Source organism: Gekko japonicus, unplaced genomic scaffold, assembly GCF_001447785.1.
Source record: "Gekko japonicus isolate JY-2015 unplaced genomic scaffold, Gekko_japonicus_V1.1 scaffold768, whole genome shotgun sequence".
In the NCBI taxonomy this organism is placed as follows: Eukaryota; Metazoa; Chordata; class Lepidosauria; order Squamata; family Gekkonidae; genus Gekko; species Gekko japonicus.
Window position 1 is genome coordinate 435,885 of NW_015159733.1, and position 17,599 is coordinate 453,483.

At 37.1% G+C, this 17,599-nt stretch overlaps 1 protein-coding gene across 1 annotated transcript; it reads right to left on the reverse strand.

Annotated features, from left to right (window-relative positions):
• Window positions 1-1,406: 1,406 nt before the first annotated feature.
• Window positions 1,407-16,594, reverse strand: ZCCHC10 (zinc finger, CCHC domain containing 10). Its single transcript, XM_015429130.1, has 4 exons — window positions 16,527-16,594; window positions 9,241-9,399; window positions 5,789-5,830; window positions 1,407-3,003 (listed from the first exon to the last, which is right to left on the reverse strand). The coding sequence occupies exons 1-4, from the start codon at window positions 16,565-16,567 to the stop codon at window positions 2,733-2,735; spliced, it is 513 nt and encodes a 170-aa protein (XP_015284616.1). The 5' UTR covers window positions 16,568-16,594; the 3' UTR covers window positions 1,407-2,732.
• Between the last annotated feature and the right edge of the window lie 1,005 nt (window positions 16,595-17,599).

A 17,599-nucleotide genomic window follows, 5' to 3' on the forward strand; every position in this document is an offset into this window, starting at 1 on the left:
ATCCTTGTGCACAACTACCAACACTGAGGAACCTATGGGGGGAGAGCTGTAGAAATGGCTTAGTTCCCATGACTCACATATAACAGCGGTTAAATCCTAATCTTCAATTACATGCTTTCCTCCTCTAGCTTGCTTGAGTGAATTTAGGGTGAAATTTCAGTAAGCTATAATCAGTGTACCCATTCTGAGGAAGCATACATTACAGACATCCCATGACTACGCATTCCTTTAGTGTGCTTGGCTGAAGGTTGCTTCAGGTCCAAAAATCCCTGACAGGATACCACCATTTCAGAGAAAACATGAATCTAGAACCCTTTATGTTCCTGACATCCTAGACTTCCTTAGAAGGAAGTATTTATCAGATTCAGAGGGGAATAACTCCCATCTGCAGTCTGAAGTAGTAGAGTTTCTGGATGGCTGTACTACTTGATTTTTTTCAAATGGAAGGTATGAGTTTGAAACATCATAGGACTTCTTGTTTTGTCATTTCTCAAGGTATATTGAGCATAATGCCTGCGACTATTCTCATCTCCTTATATTCATATAAAGATTGTCTTTTAAAAGCTTAGATTTTTACTTTTGCTATTAGTGTTACTTTTTCCAGCAACTCTCTGCCCTAATTTATTTCTGACTAAATACCTCTTTAGTAACACTGTTCACATACATATTATGAACAAGTGAATTGCTGTAGTGCTGCCCCAATTATCTAAGCCACTCTACTACTTCTCATTCTATTCCAGTGGGATCTAGTGTCCACTTATTCTCAAATATTCCCTTCATTATCTTTCATGGCTTCAGGTTCTTCAGTCCAGAATGAAACAAAAGTGCACGCTTGATTCTGCTCCTGTGGTACATAAACACAAAATATTAACATTCTGAATCTGCTTTAATAATTTATTAATCTTTCCTCTTAAATGATACATTCTCTAGCATGACTCTCCCAAATAATTTTCTGGTAGTATTAGAATTACAGTATCTGAATTCTGCAAAACATAGAAATGGTTACAGACTAAAATGCACAACTTACATAAACATTTAAATAGAACATTTGTATTCAAAATTCAGTCTACACACTACATTTTCATAAAAATATAAAAAATAGTTCATTAGTTAGTTCATATTTTAACTAGACTAGGATATTTAAGATTCCCCCCACATGTTCCCTCTTAAAAAGACTCCCATCAATAAGAAACTAAAAGGAGACTGTATCACAAATTAAGTGACTACTGCCAATTGCTAAAATTCATCACAACAGCAAGTTAGTTCACTTCAGTCAACTAGCAAGAAATGTACTGTAATATGATATTTGCAAATAATTATCCTCCATATCAGATTTTCATATATAAAAGTTGTGCTATGCAAAGAATAGATCTAAACAAGCAATTGTAACTTAAAATGCAGTGGAAGTTATGCAATCAATATAATCCAGTTTATTTTACACTTAATAATTTCCCAAACATAGCACAAAGGGAAAATTGTAGACACATTTTTAACCCAGCCCCAATGAAAGTACTTTTCTTCCTCACTGAAAACAGGGCATGTATGCTATTACCATTTCTCAAGGCTCCCAAATTAGCATGTGGAAGGTATAATTAGGATTCCAATCTTCCCTATTAGTACTTATTTAACTTTATGAAAAAGGCACAAAGATGAAACACTTCTGTTGCAATGGTAATACTACTCTCTCTATGCACTGTGCAAGTAATGCTTTACAGGGATGACCTTGTCTCAGAAAAGTTTCAGTAAGAAGCTCTAAACACAGGTCCTGTTAAAAAGATTAAAGCATTTGGCCCTGGTCCAGAGATTCTGGTGCATAGCACTGAGTTGAGTATGCAGCTGCATGTAAGGATCTCCACTGATGAACAGATGGACATTGGTAAGTACTAACAGTACTGTTCACTTATAAAGGAGAAATGGGTTTCTGGAATCAGCCTCCCCAAGCTCAAAAGGCAATCTGAACCTTCAAAACTAATAACTAGCCATCCATTTGCTGGGAGAGTCCAAGTGCAGTAACGTGTGCAGCCCACTACTGTGCTATGTTCTCTACTAAACATCCTTTTTGCATATATGGGGAACACATCCAGAACAACAGTCTGTGCACAGAAGCCTGTTTCCGTTATGCAGAACAAGATCTGTGAGAATGTATGAACACAAACATATTGACCAACAGATCAGCATTGACAGAAGTTTGACATTGCAACTAATACTTGACCCGGAAAAGCCATTTGAAAAAAAAGTAAATTTATTTTATCTATATTTGATGCAATATCATCATTTCCTCTTTAACTCTTAGCAGAGATTTAATATGGCTTTGCTATATTGTCAGCCAACTGAAATAAAACTTTATATTCACCCTCCTTCCACCTTGCTTGCAATCTGAACGTGGCATAAAGGTTTCTCTATGACACAACACAGGATGGTTCAAAGAAATAAAGTTGCTTTCTAGCATGTAAACATCAGGGCGACTGGACCTTAGTTCATATAAACATTTGATAGATTTCTTTAAAAATTAAATAAAGTAGCCTTTCCTATTAAACAATAACCCACAAAAATACTCTTTCAATAATCATTATTTGCCATTTAACAGCTTTTTAATACCATAGTGACTACTCTGTAAAACACACTTTTTTCCGAATTGTAAAAATGGACCTGTTCATTTGTTTGGCCATAAATGCAATTTTAAATGCCATTTAATTTTTAAAATTCCAACACCAGAGTTCTGACCCTGCAAACTATGTCTTCTTCTTTTTCTTTGGTGGCTCATCATCTGTGCTGCTGTCTGTGCTGGTGCTGCTGCTGCTACTGGAGGAACTGGAATCTGTTTCAAAGTCAGAAGAGCTGGAAGAACTACTTGAAGAAGGGGAGGAGGAGGAAGTGGAAGTGCTTTCATCACTGTCACTGTCATCAGAAGAGGAGGATGAAGAGTCTTCACTCTCAGAAGACGACTCACTGGCGGAACTGATGCTGCTGCTGCTAGTGCTGGAACTTGTCACACTTTTAGATCTGTATAAAAATTTTAGAAGGATCAGCAGTTGTTACTCAAGATCACTGTATCAACGCCTAGTGGAGTCTACCAAACCAAATTTCAACTATACTTTCCATAGGTTGTATACAGCCATATTTTCCACTGACCAAAAAGGAAGAGGAGCTGCCTGTGACCGTGAAAAAAAAAGGCTATGCTGGGGATCATGGGACTTGTGCAAACAAAAGCCATGTGGGATGGGGGCTGCAGTAAGAGCAGAGCTGAGGAAAAAACTGTGGCATTTCCAGAGTATTTGGGAGACATCTAGGGCTGACATGGAAAAAAAAATACAGTAGCATTTGCTTGGGATTCCAAAAAGCTGGAAAAAAACCCGAAAAGTTTTTTTTGGGGGGGGGGGGGGGGACACTGCTTCCCTGGTTTTAAAAGATAAGTTTCTAACTTCTACTCAAGTAGCTACAAAAAAGATTCAATAAACCAACACTGTTATGCTAGTTACCATGTGTAAGAAACTCAAATGTTAATGGAAGTTTTAGGTCCTGAGAAGACTTAATGATTTCTAGCTTCAGGGATCTATCACTAAAAATAAGAATGTTTTAGCTAAGATGTTCAACTAATCTGATTCTAGTGAAGCTGCAATCAAAGATCTGGGTACGCCAAGTGTCCTGCAGCCTTTAAGTCGCCAAAAAAATTACTCAATCCTTTACAAATTGAGGCCAGAGAATTTTCTGGAATCACATTCTTAAAATAACATTGTATGTGTAGATGCATTTTCCACTAAAATCCTTTATTCATCCTTTCCCTTTTCTAGAAGAAAGAAAGCCTGTAAAATAGCTGAATACAATTGGTTCAGATCAGAATATTCAGTTTTCCAGGATGCATGGAAATTTATGTCATTCTCTAAAAACAAGGAGGTTTATTAATTATTTTTATTATATCCTTTCTCCCTATTCAGTCCCCAAAGCAGCTAGAGATAGTCATAGCAAGTTGTAGATTTATGGCACATGAAGTGACAACGTTTAAATAGTCTTGTAAGTCTCAGAAGGTCTTGAAAACTAAGAATAGATATAGTTTACATATGCATGTAAGGAAAGAACAGAAGATAAATAAATACTACAGAACAGTAAACCCTCAAGTTTTGCATTTAAAATTATGTGTAGAATGTATTTTCTCCTTCTACAATTTTGACAGCAACTTTTTTTAAAAAATAATCTTTTTATTAGTTTTCCCAAACAAAATGAAAAAAGAACCAAAAAATATACATTACAGCAACACATTTTTTTTTTAAAAAAAATAGTTCCTCACATATTTCTGCTAATTAGTATATCTTAATTTACCCCTGATATATATTAGCTCAGGTTAATACTTCTATCCTTTATTTCCAACACAAACCATTTTTTAAAATTTTTCCCTATCTCTTTCCTTTAAACATCTCCAAATTATCAGCAAATACGTATTCACATCACAGAAATAATTATATATAAAAAGGGGGGAAATCCTATTAAAGGTTATCAGACAATAATTAATTGCTAGTTCCTTTTCCACTTAACCCACTTAACCCATACCATCAGCAATAAATCCTCACTTAGATAATAGCCCAAATCATAACACAAGCATTAAGCATAAGTTTTTCATAAATCTTTCAGTAACTGATTAACCTATTCTTAAACTTTCTATAGTTTCTATAAATAAACCCTTTTCTCACTTTATCCATCTTTGACTTATAGTTGTCCTCTCACATAACCATACAGTATCAACAATTTAACTTTTCCACCTAACATTCCTATTTTTTATCCTCTCACATTTGTTACGTCACATACCCATACATCTCATCAATTTAACATATTCACATAACATATTTTCTCTTATAGGTAGGCCATTTTTACACCTTCCTCTCTCACTGTCCTTTTTCCTTCTTTACAACAATAGTGCCACAATTAATTATTTAGCTATTAGTTAAGTCTTAAGATATCCTTTCCCAACAAGAATGTTTAATCTCTTTCCAAGACAAACATTTTTATACTTCCCTATTGTTCTGCATCTTAAGTCTCTCTTAATTTAATCCTGTTGTATTCTAACAATTTACTCACATTTTGTCAACAATAATTGGTACTACAAACATTAATACCCAATATGAGCAATAATTAAAAGAAAAACCTTTGTATAGCACTAAGAAAAGAAAAATAAACTAAGATGCAATAAAGCTTTTCATAACAGAACTCTCTGAAGTTTTACTTTCCACTTTATGTAAGTTTGGGAAGAAAAATACTCTTTTATACTACCAAGAAGTGAAATACCACTTAGACTACCTTTTTGTTTTCCACCAATTTATCTACTGGTCAATCACAAATTACTCTGTCACATGCAAATATTATCCAATTTTCCTCATTTTATAAAATATTCAAACAAAATAGGTTGTTTTACCATACAATTTTGACAGCAACTTCTAACTTGGCTTGCCAATCGTTGTGTGTGTCTGTGTGTTTGCACACGCAAACATACCTATTACCTCAGTAAGAGGCAAGGCAGAGTACGGAAGGCTGAAGGAAAACAGATGTTATACTTAAGAGGGCAAAGAAAACTGCAATGAAATGTGCCAAAAGTGTGCATAATACATTATTGGAACCAGCTCAACATACAGCTTCCTCCTAAGCATGTTTATTGGGAAATGAACTCTGCTGGACAATACTTCTCAATAAGGGCTGTAGCCTATGCCTACTTCATTAATCAAGCTGATCATTATCACTAGAATCAGTGCAATGGACAGGGATAATTTGTTCCATTTTCAAATTTGTTCACGTCACATACCTTTTCTTTTTGCTCTTCCTGTCCGTAGTGCCTTCTCCAGAGCTAATTAAAAAGTAAGAGGAAACAGCTTTTATTAATAATAGTGAGGGGAAATTAATGAAGAGATGCATTAGGACTTCCTGGAAAAAATCAGCTCCTCTAGCAAGAGATAAGATATACAGAAGGCCTGAGTAATAAAGATGTGGGCATCAACTATAAACATGTTGATTGTCCAACATTCACTGAACTTAATAGAGCTATAAGCCTTTTTAAGTAGTCTTTGTCTCTCCAAAACAATCCATTAAAAGGAATGGAAACAAACCAGCTACAGTACCTGAGGGATCACAGCTGGTATTGTTATATTTACATTTCTCTTACTGTTAGTTACCATGTTTTAGTTTGCCTACAAACCTCCTCAGGAGAAAAATTTCATAAAAGTGGGGTATATACAGGCTATAACAAACAAAACTGTATTAAGCCCGTTGACCACTCCCTCGGGACAACAAGATGGAAGAAATGCCTACTATAATTAAAAGAGTTACAACATTCCAATTCTTTTTCCACCGCAGTTAGTGGGTAATTCAAAAGAACAGAGCAATACACTAATGATGCACTGTACATACAATGGACAGAAAAGACAACATTGGCCAACAGATCTCACCATACTGCCTTGTATTGTCTTCAAAATAACCCATATTCTAACGGTGATACAACTCTTCCTTAGTTTGTATGTATGTGGTAGGTCACTGATGAAGTGTGAGTGCTGGGCACACCATAGTTTCAAGACCACCTTGGCCATGAACTCATCAGCTGGTCTTCCACAAGCTACTGCTCTCAGATTCAGCATCTCTCTGCACTATAGAGATAATGTCAGCCTACCATATAAGAACATTTTAAGAATTACCAAGATTCTATGAAGTGTTTTATAAAAATGTTGTTTTATTAGAATGGCAAATAGACACATAGAGACACATAGAGAAAGTTAGGATGAGATTTCAAAAATAAGCTCTTACAAAAAATAAATCCTCGTGTCTTTTTTTAAAGCCACCAACAAGTAACAGCAGAAAGGCTATTAATGTCCTATACGGATTTTGACATGCTTAAGCATTTCCGACAGCGTAAAAGGATTTAACTGCATAGGACTGGGGGGCGTAAATAAACACTGTACTCAGATAAGTGAAATCCACATCAGACCCTAGCCCAATTCTCAGAAACACCAGTTGTAGTCATATCTTTTTTGCTCCAGCAAATAAGTATTACCCATGAAGGAAGACTCTTATGGCAGGATAAGTTTACAAACATTGCCAGTAGATCTGCTAGTGCAAATGAAGTGCTGGTACCATCTTGTTTGTTACTATCAGCTCAAGCCGAGCCTCAATAGTTAGTGATATAAAAGGAGTTTCAACAGCCAGCGCTATATATATAAAAGTCCAGCATATTGGCACTTTCCAGCTCTCCCATTGGCTGTGTTGTGTGCTCCAGTCATTGGCCTGTCAACCACTACTCAAGAGTACTCACGTGCCATTGGCTGGGTGCTGGGTCCGCTCCTCTCCCATGCCCACTGCCAGCCTGGCCACTCTTCCCTGACAGAATAAACTGCCAAAACAGCTGTCTCTCCTGACAAAGACGCTTCGACTGCTTGGCTCCTCTGTGGCTGGCTGGCTACTGAGGTGGGCCACCAGCCATCAAACCATTCTCTTCTCCTACTGTGGGGCTAGCTTTCCTCGGTTCAGTCAATAAATAGATGGGGGGGAGGCCCTTTCTAGGCTCACTTTGGCCTTTGTAGGGAACTCATTGGGGACAGTCCTGACTAGGGGTGCCAGCTCCAGGTTGGAAAATTCCTGGATATTTTGTGGTGGAGTCTATGGAAGCCAGAGTTTGGGAAGGGGAGAGGCCTCAGCTGAATAGAATGCCATAGAGTCCACCCTCCAAAGCGGTTACTTTCTCTTAGGGAACCACTGCTACCAATCTCCAGGTGAGGGCTGGAGATCACTCAGAATTACAACTGCTCTCCAGATGGCAGAGATCAGTTCCCCTGGAGAAAACAGCTGCTTTGCAGGGTGGACTCTGTGTCATTATACCCTGCTGAGGCCACTTCCCTCCTGCTTGGGTCCCCACTGCGGAGAAAGACTGTACTTTTCCTAGGTAGAGACTACAGGTGTGGGGGGAGATGGAAAGGTGAAGTCAGAAGGACAGATAACGGTAGGTTGATGGTTGGCTGGGAAATTCCTGGAGATTTGAGGGGTGGAGCCTGGAGAGGGGTGGAACCTCAGGCAGGTACAATGCCAAAGATTCCACCCTTCAAACCAGCCATTTCCTCCTGGGGAACCATTGTTGCCAATCTCCAGGTGAGGGCTGGAGATCACTCAGAATTACAACTGCTCTCCAGATGGCAGAGTTCAGTTCCCCTGGAGAAAATGGCAGACTCTGTGTCATTACACCCTGCTGAGGTTGCCACAGCAAATTGACGCTGAGTGCCCAAGGCCAGCGCACCCTCCCAGTTTCCCTTTCTAGAGCTCATTGTATTTATTTCCACAACGGGCCTTATTCCTAGTTATATAATAAAACTGTAGGACAATGGTCACTGCTAGCTTATGTAGTTGCTGCCACCCTTCTCAATAACATAGCAATTTCTTCTTTTAGCAGATCATACAAGTGGTTAATAACAGCCCCCATTTTACTTATGGAAATCCACACACAAGAATGCATATGGGAAAAATCTAAAGTGTGATTCAGCTGAAGTGTGATGCAACCCAAAGTGATTCAACTAAAGTGTGATGCAACCCAACCTCAACACAAGTTTACTCAGAAGAACGGTATATTATATTCAACAACTCTTACTGTCAAACGAACAACCTTTGGATTAAGGGCCAGCACAAATCTTGACATATCACCTTTCAACCTTGGTAAGAGTTTAAAGAGGTCACACTGCAGATTCAGTGGGAGAGCACCTGCTTTGTGTACAGACAGCTAAAGTTCAGTCCTCAGCATTTCTAATTAAGAAACTTACATCTATTACATTTGTCTAGCTGAGAGCCCAGAACACTGCTGCTAGTCAGAGTAGACAATACTGAACTAGATGGATCCATGGTGTTAGGTATAGTCATGTGATCATCATACAGCTATCCCCCAGTCCCTCTTCTTTCACATGCAAATTCTTCTGTCATTACATATGGTTTATTGTTATTTTTAGTAAAGCTAACCCTGGTTTCAAATACTAGGCTATGAACATACAATCTTAATGACATAATAAACTATAGTTAAGGGTAGAAGAACAATATAATCATGCAGTCTGTTCCCAACATGACTAAAAGCATTATGATTGTGGGAGTTTACTCCCAGTATGTTTGGGTGAGAAACATGTCTTTGCCCCCCACTGAAGTCAATGGGGCTTAAAGCTCTCAGCTATGGCTAGACTTGATGTGTAAACCTGCATACCGATGGCATGAATTTTTCCACACAGTCGATCTTACCTTTGTTGTAATAGTTGCTTTTCTTTTTCTTTCAGTGCTTTTTTTAACTCCGTTGTCCTTGAAGGTCTGTGAAGGTATTTTCTTTTCCCTGTACATTCATAGGTCCAGTGTCCAAATTCTAAACACTTCTGACATCTCACATGTTGCTTGTTTGCCTCCCTGTAAGAATAAGCAACAGAGTTGGAGTCCAGATGACTTTCATTTAAAAGCAAGATATTGAACACAGCATACACCAACATGCCAGTTTTCGTCTCCCATCTCCAACTGTGGTTTCATGTCTTAGTTAGGATTGCTCTGAAGTGCTCTCTTTATTCATCAAGTCTCCAGAAAATTTATTTCATCGTCTCCAGAAAAGTGGAAGAAGATCCATGGTCAATTCTCTATAAAGCCTTACAGTACTTACATGGGTACAAAAGAATGGTCCTAATTGCACTCTCAAATCTCATGTGGCAAGTGAACAGGATTATTTTTAGTTTTACATTTAGCCAATATATGTGCAAAAACGTAATTAGAAATTTCTCCTTAATTTTCCCCCAACAAAACTATATCCCAATACGGAAAATTTTCCCACATAAAACCATTTTCTTCTCTACTGCATATATATGGAATGCCTTTTAATCTTTCTTAATTTATGGATATTCTACAACTCAAAGCCATTAACTTTAAAAAAGCCCCATGTCATTTAAAATTAATGGTGCCCAATCCTGTTTTATCTCACAGGGCAGTAAACAAATTTTTAAAAAACTGCACAAAGGACACAGGATACCAATTTACAGCACAGTTCCAGAGTTTTACATTTCTACGTCCATTGAAGTCAATGGTTAAAAAAGTCTAAGTCTATTTAGGACCGAATTGTCATTGCTATGTGAGGTACAGATGTACCCTAGCATGGGCATCTATTATTAACACTAGAGATAAACAAACAGCAGCAAGTTCCAAGTTAATACTTTACCACTAATTAGTGAATGTATATAAGATGTACATAAGATACAGAGCATCTTATATATGCTTCTACACAAGTAAATATATTTATTTTCATTTGTCCTGTATTTGAGTAAAACTCGAGATAAATCATCCTATCCTCCTTTTCACAGTTATCTTCCTAAACTTTAATACAGCCCATAAAAATGTGAAGATGCTGTATCAAAGGTTCTCATGATATGCTTAAATAACTCAAGATCAAATTACAGGGCACTGTTAAGTTTCTATTTTCATGTTCATTTTGTCATGTTACCTTTTAATGCTGTGTATCCCTTAGTCAACAGTTTTGGGGATGGCATATCAAATATGTATTTAGTAAATTACAAGCTTTGTTCAGAGCCTTATTTGTTCATTTTTAATATATAGTTGTTCCAAACACAATTACATCTGATTCATGTAGGACAGTGCTTTTTAGCAAGTATGAAAAAATGCTAAATGATATAAATACTCTGATTCCCCACAAACTATCACTGATATATAATTTGTTGCAGAATAAACGCTGGTGTTGTGGTTCATTATCTGCTGATATATTTCAAATCTTTTTCACATGCTTTAAGATACAGATGTTTGGGAGAACTGTGGTCCAGCTTATTGGCTAAATGCTAGGAATCAGCACACCCCTTGAACCTAAGATAACACTGCTTAGGTACTTGAATGGCTATGTGAATCCTTCAGATATGAAGCTAGTTTTAAGTTTGCTCACTGTCACCAAGATGGTTATAGCAACAAATTGTTAAAAAGTATAATTCCCTTCTATAAATGAACAGTTTTAGAAAATCTGGTATACTGCTTCATTGAAAAGACAACCATATTTATTACCAGAGGACTAGAAGAAGCAATCTTTAAAAAAAACACCCTGATACATTTAATACTGGATATCGCTTATTACATTCTAGAATAAGAAAATAAGTGACAAGATTTATGCATTTGCCTCTTAGGATTCATTGCAGATTGGTGTGTGCCTTGTGTATGAATTTGTTTCCCTTTCCTTTTTAGACAGATACGTATAAATGTTCTTTTTCTCTGTGTGTAATTATCAGAAACAATCAGTCTTTAATTACTTTGTTTTAAAATGCTAAATGATCTTAAGAGGCTTCATTTCTCAATGACCAACACATGAAATTACTTTGTCAAAAAACAGACCTAAGGTACATTCTATGGTCACATTTAACTGCAGTGAAAGCCACAGTCCACTGATGATTACAGGATATTATGTAATTAATACAGTCTTGTAGAATTTGCTTGGTCACATGTGGTGGATAAGTATCACTTCCAGGCAACGAGCAAGGGAAACATTTATAAACAGAACAAGAGTTTTCTTCTTCCTTATGGTCATCACGTGCCACGTGTGATTAAGAAATGTGTGAGGCAGCAAAAAAGGGAGGTAGGACACCTGTCAATTGAGCACCTCGTATTTGACCAGGGTCAAATATTGTGAAAAATTCTATAAAGCCCAGATTGTTATTTGTTCTTATATGTGTAACAAATCACTTTTTTATTCAATTATTCTGTCAGCTGTCATATTTTGGGTAGGATTTTGTTTCTCCGTCCTTTTCCTATTTTTAGTATTTGCTGGTCTGCTAATGTCTCAACTTCTTGGTTGTTAGTAATTTCGAATTTTAAATTTTATTGATTTATTTTTTGATTTGATTTATTAGATTTCTATCCCGCCCTCCCAGCCAAAGCTGGCTCAAGATGGTTTACATAAAACACCTAATTTTTTTACAATACACATAAAATAGATTAGGAACAACATATAACAATTAAACAGTGCTAAAATAATAAATACAATAAATATAATATAAATATAAAATAAATAAAAATAAAAATAAATATAATAAAGCACCTCAAGAACTGTATTATGAAATCAGAATAGAAATGTTTTAAATAAGGTAAGTACAAACAACATTAGCAAGGGCAAACACAAGGGCAGTTTGCTATCCCTCCAACAGCACAGGGGCAAATTAGAAGTATAGCAAAACTTCTACTGGCCAAATGTTATAACTTCAGGAGTCTCAGATGAACATATGCAGTCATCAATGGCAAGGACTCCGTTCTGCCAGCTGCAAGAACCAGAAGATATAACCTTGATATTACTTGGGTTTATTTCTGTTTTTTTTAATTCTGTAAGCTGATCCTTGTGTTCCAGAAGAAAAGTTTTAAAAAATAGTTCCATGAATCATTCACATTGTTATAATTATTTTATTTTTCTAAAGCTGTTATTTTGAAACAAACTTGTTTTTATAATTAGCATCAAGTCTGTGATGATTATACGGCTTACACTATTTTAAAATTTTTGTGTAGTGCCCTTTTGACACGTGTTGTTTGTAAGTCACCTGGAGCCACTATGGATGGATTTATTTTTATTTATTTAGGCATTTTTACCTTGCCTTCCCCGCAAGCGGGTTCAGGATGAAAAGTTCAGACAGAAATGTTTAGTAAAATAAAAACTTTGTTCTAATACTCTTGACCAGTGAATTGACAAATCTTTTTTTTTACTGATTAAATGCCCTTTCTTTATAAAAATATTTGAGAACAAAATAATTTACCGTGAGTATAAGAAAGCTGCCCTAGGCCTAAGCATGTTTACAATTATCATGATATATTGCCTTTAAACGCCCAAACTAGCTGCATCTTGTCAGATCTCAGAAGCTAAGCAGAGTCAGCCCTGGCTAATATTTGGATGGGAGACCTCCAAGGAATATCAGGGTCATGACACAGAGGCAGGCAATGGCAAACCACTTCTCAATGTCTATTGCCTTGATAACCCTATAAGGTCACTATAAGTCAGCTGAGCCTTGATGGCACTTTCCACCACACATCACCTTTGAAAGACATGTTTGTAACATTCTGTCTGCGCAGGCTGTGTCTTACACAACTGAAAAACAATCACAATCAAAAGCAAATGTTGTTATACATAAACATCAAGGAATTTTTATTTGATTTGGAGTGCAATCCTTAACAGACATACACCCTTCTAAGACTGTTGAAGTTAATGGACATAACTCTGCACAGTTATTATTGAAAACCACATAAATGGTGCTATCCTAATTTGAATGTTAAGGACATTTCACTGTGTCATTCTGCACATTATACATTCTATTGAAGAATATACAGAAGCTCCCCTAAAACCTAAAATGATTAGATTAGTAATGGCCAGTTATAACTTTATTAACTGTAAGAGGCTTCCAATTGTTTTTATAGCTACCCTAAAATATTCTTATGATCAGTTACCATTAACTGATTTAAAAGAATTATCCACAAACCAGTTAAACCACAATGACAGTGTTCACATATCTTTGGATGCTATCCAACTCCATTAAAAAATCACTGCACTATTGTCTTTGGTTGCTGGATTTGCCTTTTGGGGGTCAAAGCTTTCAGTTATCCGTTCAATTATTTCTGTGAGTCAGTCACAGAATTTAAAGATTTAAAGATCTGATTTAAAGTCAAAGCATATTTTACATAGTTTAACTGAATATTTCACAACATATGTGAACATTACTCTGAAAACTAGAACATTAAGAAACTAAATGTACTTGTTTACTGTAATAATTCAGAACACAGAAATACTGCAGTCCCAAAAGACAAAGGGGAAAAAAAGATTGCCAGAACTATATTAAATGTATGTGCCAAGGAGGTAATGGGTCACTTATTTTTCCACCACACCTACCTATCACATAGGGATTATTCCTATAAGGTACAGAGTGTCCTTTGTTACTGCATAGTCTGAAGATTTAAGCCGCCAGCAGAAAGCTGAGAATATTTTTTACTGTCTTCAAAATAATTTTAACATTGTAGTAGTAGGTTATACTCTTGATGCTTCATGGACAATCTATTTAACCTATATTCTACAGTTGAAGTAAGACTGTCTGGGCCAATATATGTTTTAATCTATAAATTTTAATATATAAGTTTTCCAAAAAGCTCAGAGCATAACCCTAAAGAATAAAATACTAAAAATAGTTTCTAGCCCAGGCTTTCAAATCTCACAAGAATAAGACCAAAAGAACTAAATTAAGATTAAGATGATAAGTGCTAACTGAAGTTTTTATTGGTTTTTCCATTATGCAAAGTGTTATTGTTTTGCTGCATGAGTTAAAACTCTTCTATGTGCTTTAACACACTGTAATCAGTGAGGAACCTTTGGGATAAATCAAATTAGCTCCCAATTAAACACAGTCTACCACCATCTCAAATGATAATTACCATATTTAAAGCTACATTCTCATACATGCCTGAAAAAGAGACTCAATGGAATTTGTTTGAGTGTATTAGGCATATACCAAACTGTTTGGCTGCAACCCCATGCATGTGAATTTACAAATAAATCTTCTGGAATTTAGTACCACATAAATAAGCACTTCTACTGATGTTTTCTGCAAGAACAAACCTACCATCTAGTCAATTATAACCATCTCAGTATTTCCTATAAATTCTCACCAGTATCAGTATTCCCTACAGCAAACCACCTGATTATGCATTTATGGGTGCCGGAAGGTAGATGAGGAATAAGTCTTTTGATAGTATGATTTCAAGGAGTGGGAAATGAGAAACTAAATAGTATGGGATGTGACCAGAACACACATTTCAGGAAGTCTGACTGAGACCTAGTGAAGCCAACACAAATGGGTAGAGATGTAGTGAATTTTCCACCAATATTTAAACAATGAATCAAAAGTTAGGATGAAGCTGGGAATGTTGGATTTTAAAAGAGGAAAATACACTGAACAGTAACCTGGAGATTATAAAGACTGTATGGATAATCAAAGGGGTTGGGATTAAATTGTAGGTCTGTACTTCAATTTACTTTAAGCCTGAAAAGGTCAAGTACCAATAGCTCATGTGCTCATTGCAAAATGCTTTCATTCATTCATAGAGGTAAGACAAGTGACTAAATAATAGCTTTTCAACTGCATTCTTATACTGGCTTCAGTGTTTTTTGAGAGCCAGTCTGAGAAGTTCAAATATATCTAATTTAAGCCTAGACAAATAGTTATGAAATTTGCAGCCTAGCATGTTGAATTGGAAGTGGATTCCACTGAGTTCAATGAAACCCACTTCCAGCTAAGTACCTAAAATAAGATGCAGAGAGGTTTACTTCTGAGTAAGCATACATACAATTGGGGTTTTAAGGATTATAAATTCCAGTAGGACAACATTATTACAGGGCAAACAGAGTTATGCTGTTCTAAAGCAATTGAAGTAAATGGGCTTAGAAAGGTTTAGGATTGCTGTGTCAGCCTCATAAACCTAAAAAGACTCTTCTAGCATCGTAACTATTCACAACAGTGACAATTGGTGATAACAGTTATGTTAACTCATTTAACACCCACACCCCAATTCCTTTTACAAAATAATATTGCACTCAGTCAGCATTAGTAAACATCTGGCCTGTCAGTCCACAAATGGTCACTAGCCAACACAAACATTAAAACTGTTAGCAATAATTACAGCAGTTGTAAATGGTCACTGTATTTATCTCATATTGTGTTACACAGAAATGTCAGACTTCACCTCTTGCATTTCCAGACCCACTCTTCACCATTTGTTCCCCTCCATACATGTGTGTAAAAGTAAAAGTGTGGGGTCACATTAGGCTACAGTCTACTAATGATCCACAGAGCATGGGACAGAGAGACAAACTGAAGGACCTGATGCGTATTCACATTAGTCTGGTTGGTTTCGAGAGAACCAGTTACCAGTTTTAATAAGCTTTCCAGTGGCACAGCATGGAGGGAAAATATTCTTTTAATTACATATGGCAGGTACGACCAAACGAGCTAAACGCACTAGAAAAGAAAACGGGATTATATCTTCTTTTAAATGTCACTAGGGTTCATTCAAAAATCCTAACCAAATAACCCTTTCTAGTAAGTGATAGAAATACAAATACAACTACAGCTGACCACGTTATCGTGACCATTTTGAGTTTGCAGAGCCAAGGTTGAGGTAAAATGTTACATTAAAGGCTTTTTAACACGTCAAAACCTTGCAGCTCTTTCCACAAACAGATACAAACTGCACTCCTTCATAAGCAGAAGCATAGACAAAAACACAAGAATAATAGTATTAATAAATCCTCAAGCATACAAATATTCTAGAGTATTTCTGAGCTTTCGAAACACCAAGCTTCCACTTGTACTCTCTCGGCTGACATAAGTAGCACAGTCCTGGCTTTTTTTCTAACAATCACTCGCAGGACACCCCGTCGCTTCTCCACATCCACCCCATTATCATTACCACCCCGTTCTTCTGTAACCTCCGCCCCCCCTCCCCTCGGTCAATCCCACACACAAACTCACGCCTGTCTCCGGGCAATAAGGCGATGCATGGGAGTCGCCATCTTAGCCACCGGCTGGGCAACAACGCACATTGCATGCCGGGAACTCCACCCTCTTTTTTTCCGCCCTATTGGAGGAGTCGGTCAAGGTGGAAAAATTAACGGGGCGGTCTGGTCATGCGTAGCTGGTGGGGGAGATATGAGGAGGATATACGGTCGGCCTCATGGTCCTTTCCTTCCTTCCCTACTTAGCCTGTATAGGATTATGGTCACACCAACGCCTTCCCCAAACTGAATGTTTGAGTTGAAAATCTTGAGGCTTTAGCGCTTTTCTGCTCCTGTTCTGATGGGGGGGAGGAGAAAAGTGCAGAGCGAGGTGTCCCTATCTTTGTAGCTCATAGCATAGGATCGGGATCGTAATATTTCTTCTAAAAGGTAAAGACTGTAAACTTCTTTGGGATGGTAGGTTAGGGAGAGGAATATTTGTGCACGTTTATTCAAACTGTTTTATTCACGTTTATTTGTTCAGTGGCACGTACTCTCAGGGACGCCACCTTAAAGTAGAGAACTGCGGGTCAGTGACGGGTTCGCAGTGCTATGCTGCAGCCACTACTTCCAGAGGTTTTTCCACCTCCTGACCTTCCTCAATCCTGTCAGTCATCCTGCCAACGTGAGCCGGCTTTGCCTTATAGTTGTGACAAAAAAAAAATGTTGTCACTGACTGACAAAGTATTTAAAAGGGAGGGAGGCAATATACTTCTGTGCTTAGAGAGTGTTGCTAGACATTTACTCTTTATTTTGAAGGGTTCTTGTCAAAATCTATTTTTTATTCACAGTCCTACACAGGATAGTGCAACTCCTGTTGCCCTTTCTCACTACTACAGGGTTGTACATCTCTCTTTCGCCCTTGTTCAGACAGCTCAAGTTTGGGCCTTACATTCCATTTCACAACTTAGGTGCCTCTGTCATAGTACCTAGTCAACTGTCAACTGACCTGGATGGCCCAGGCTAGCCCAATCTTGTTAGATCTCAGAGGCTAAACAGGGTCAGCTCTGGTTAGTATTTGGATGGGAGACCACCAAAGAATTCCAGAGT

What these genes read in the sequence shown, in the direction of transcription:
- ZCCHC10 (XM_015429130.1), bottom strand. Translation starts at nt 16,567, where the DNA reads ATGGCGACTCCCATGCATCGCCTTATTGCCCGGAGACAGGC. An exon ending in CTTATTGCCCGGAGACAGGC is followed by an intron (nt 9,400 to 16,526) that starts GTGAGTTTGTGT and finishes TTATTCTTACAG; the next exon opens with GGAGGCAAACAAGCAACATG. An exon ending in AAGCAACTATTACAACAAAG is followed by an intron (nt 5,831 to 9,240) that starts GTAAGATCGACT and finishes CTTTTTAATTAG; the next exon opens with CTCTGGAGAAGGCACTACGG.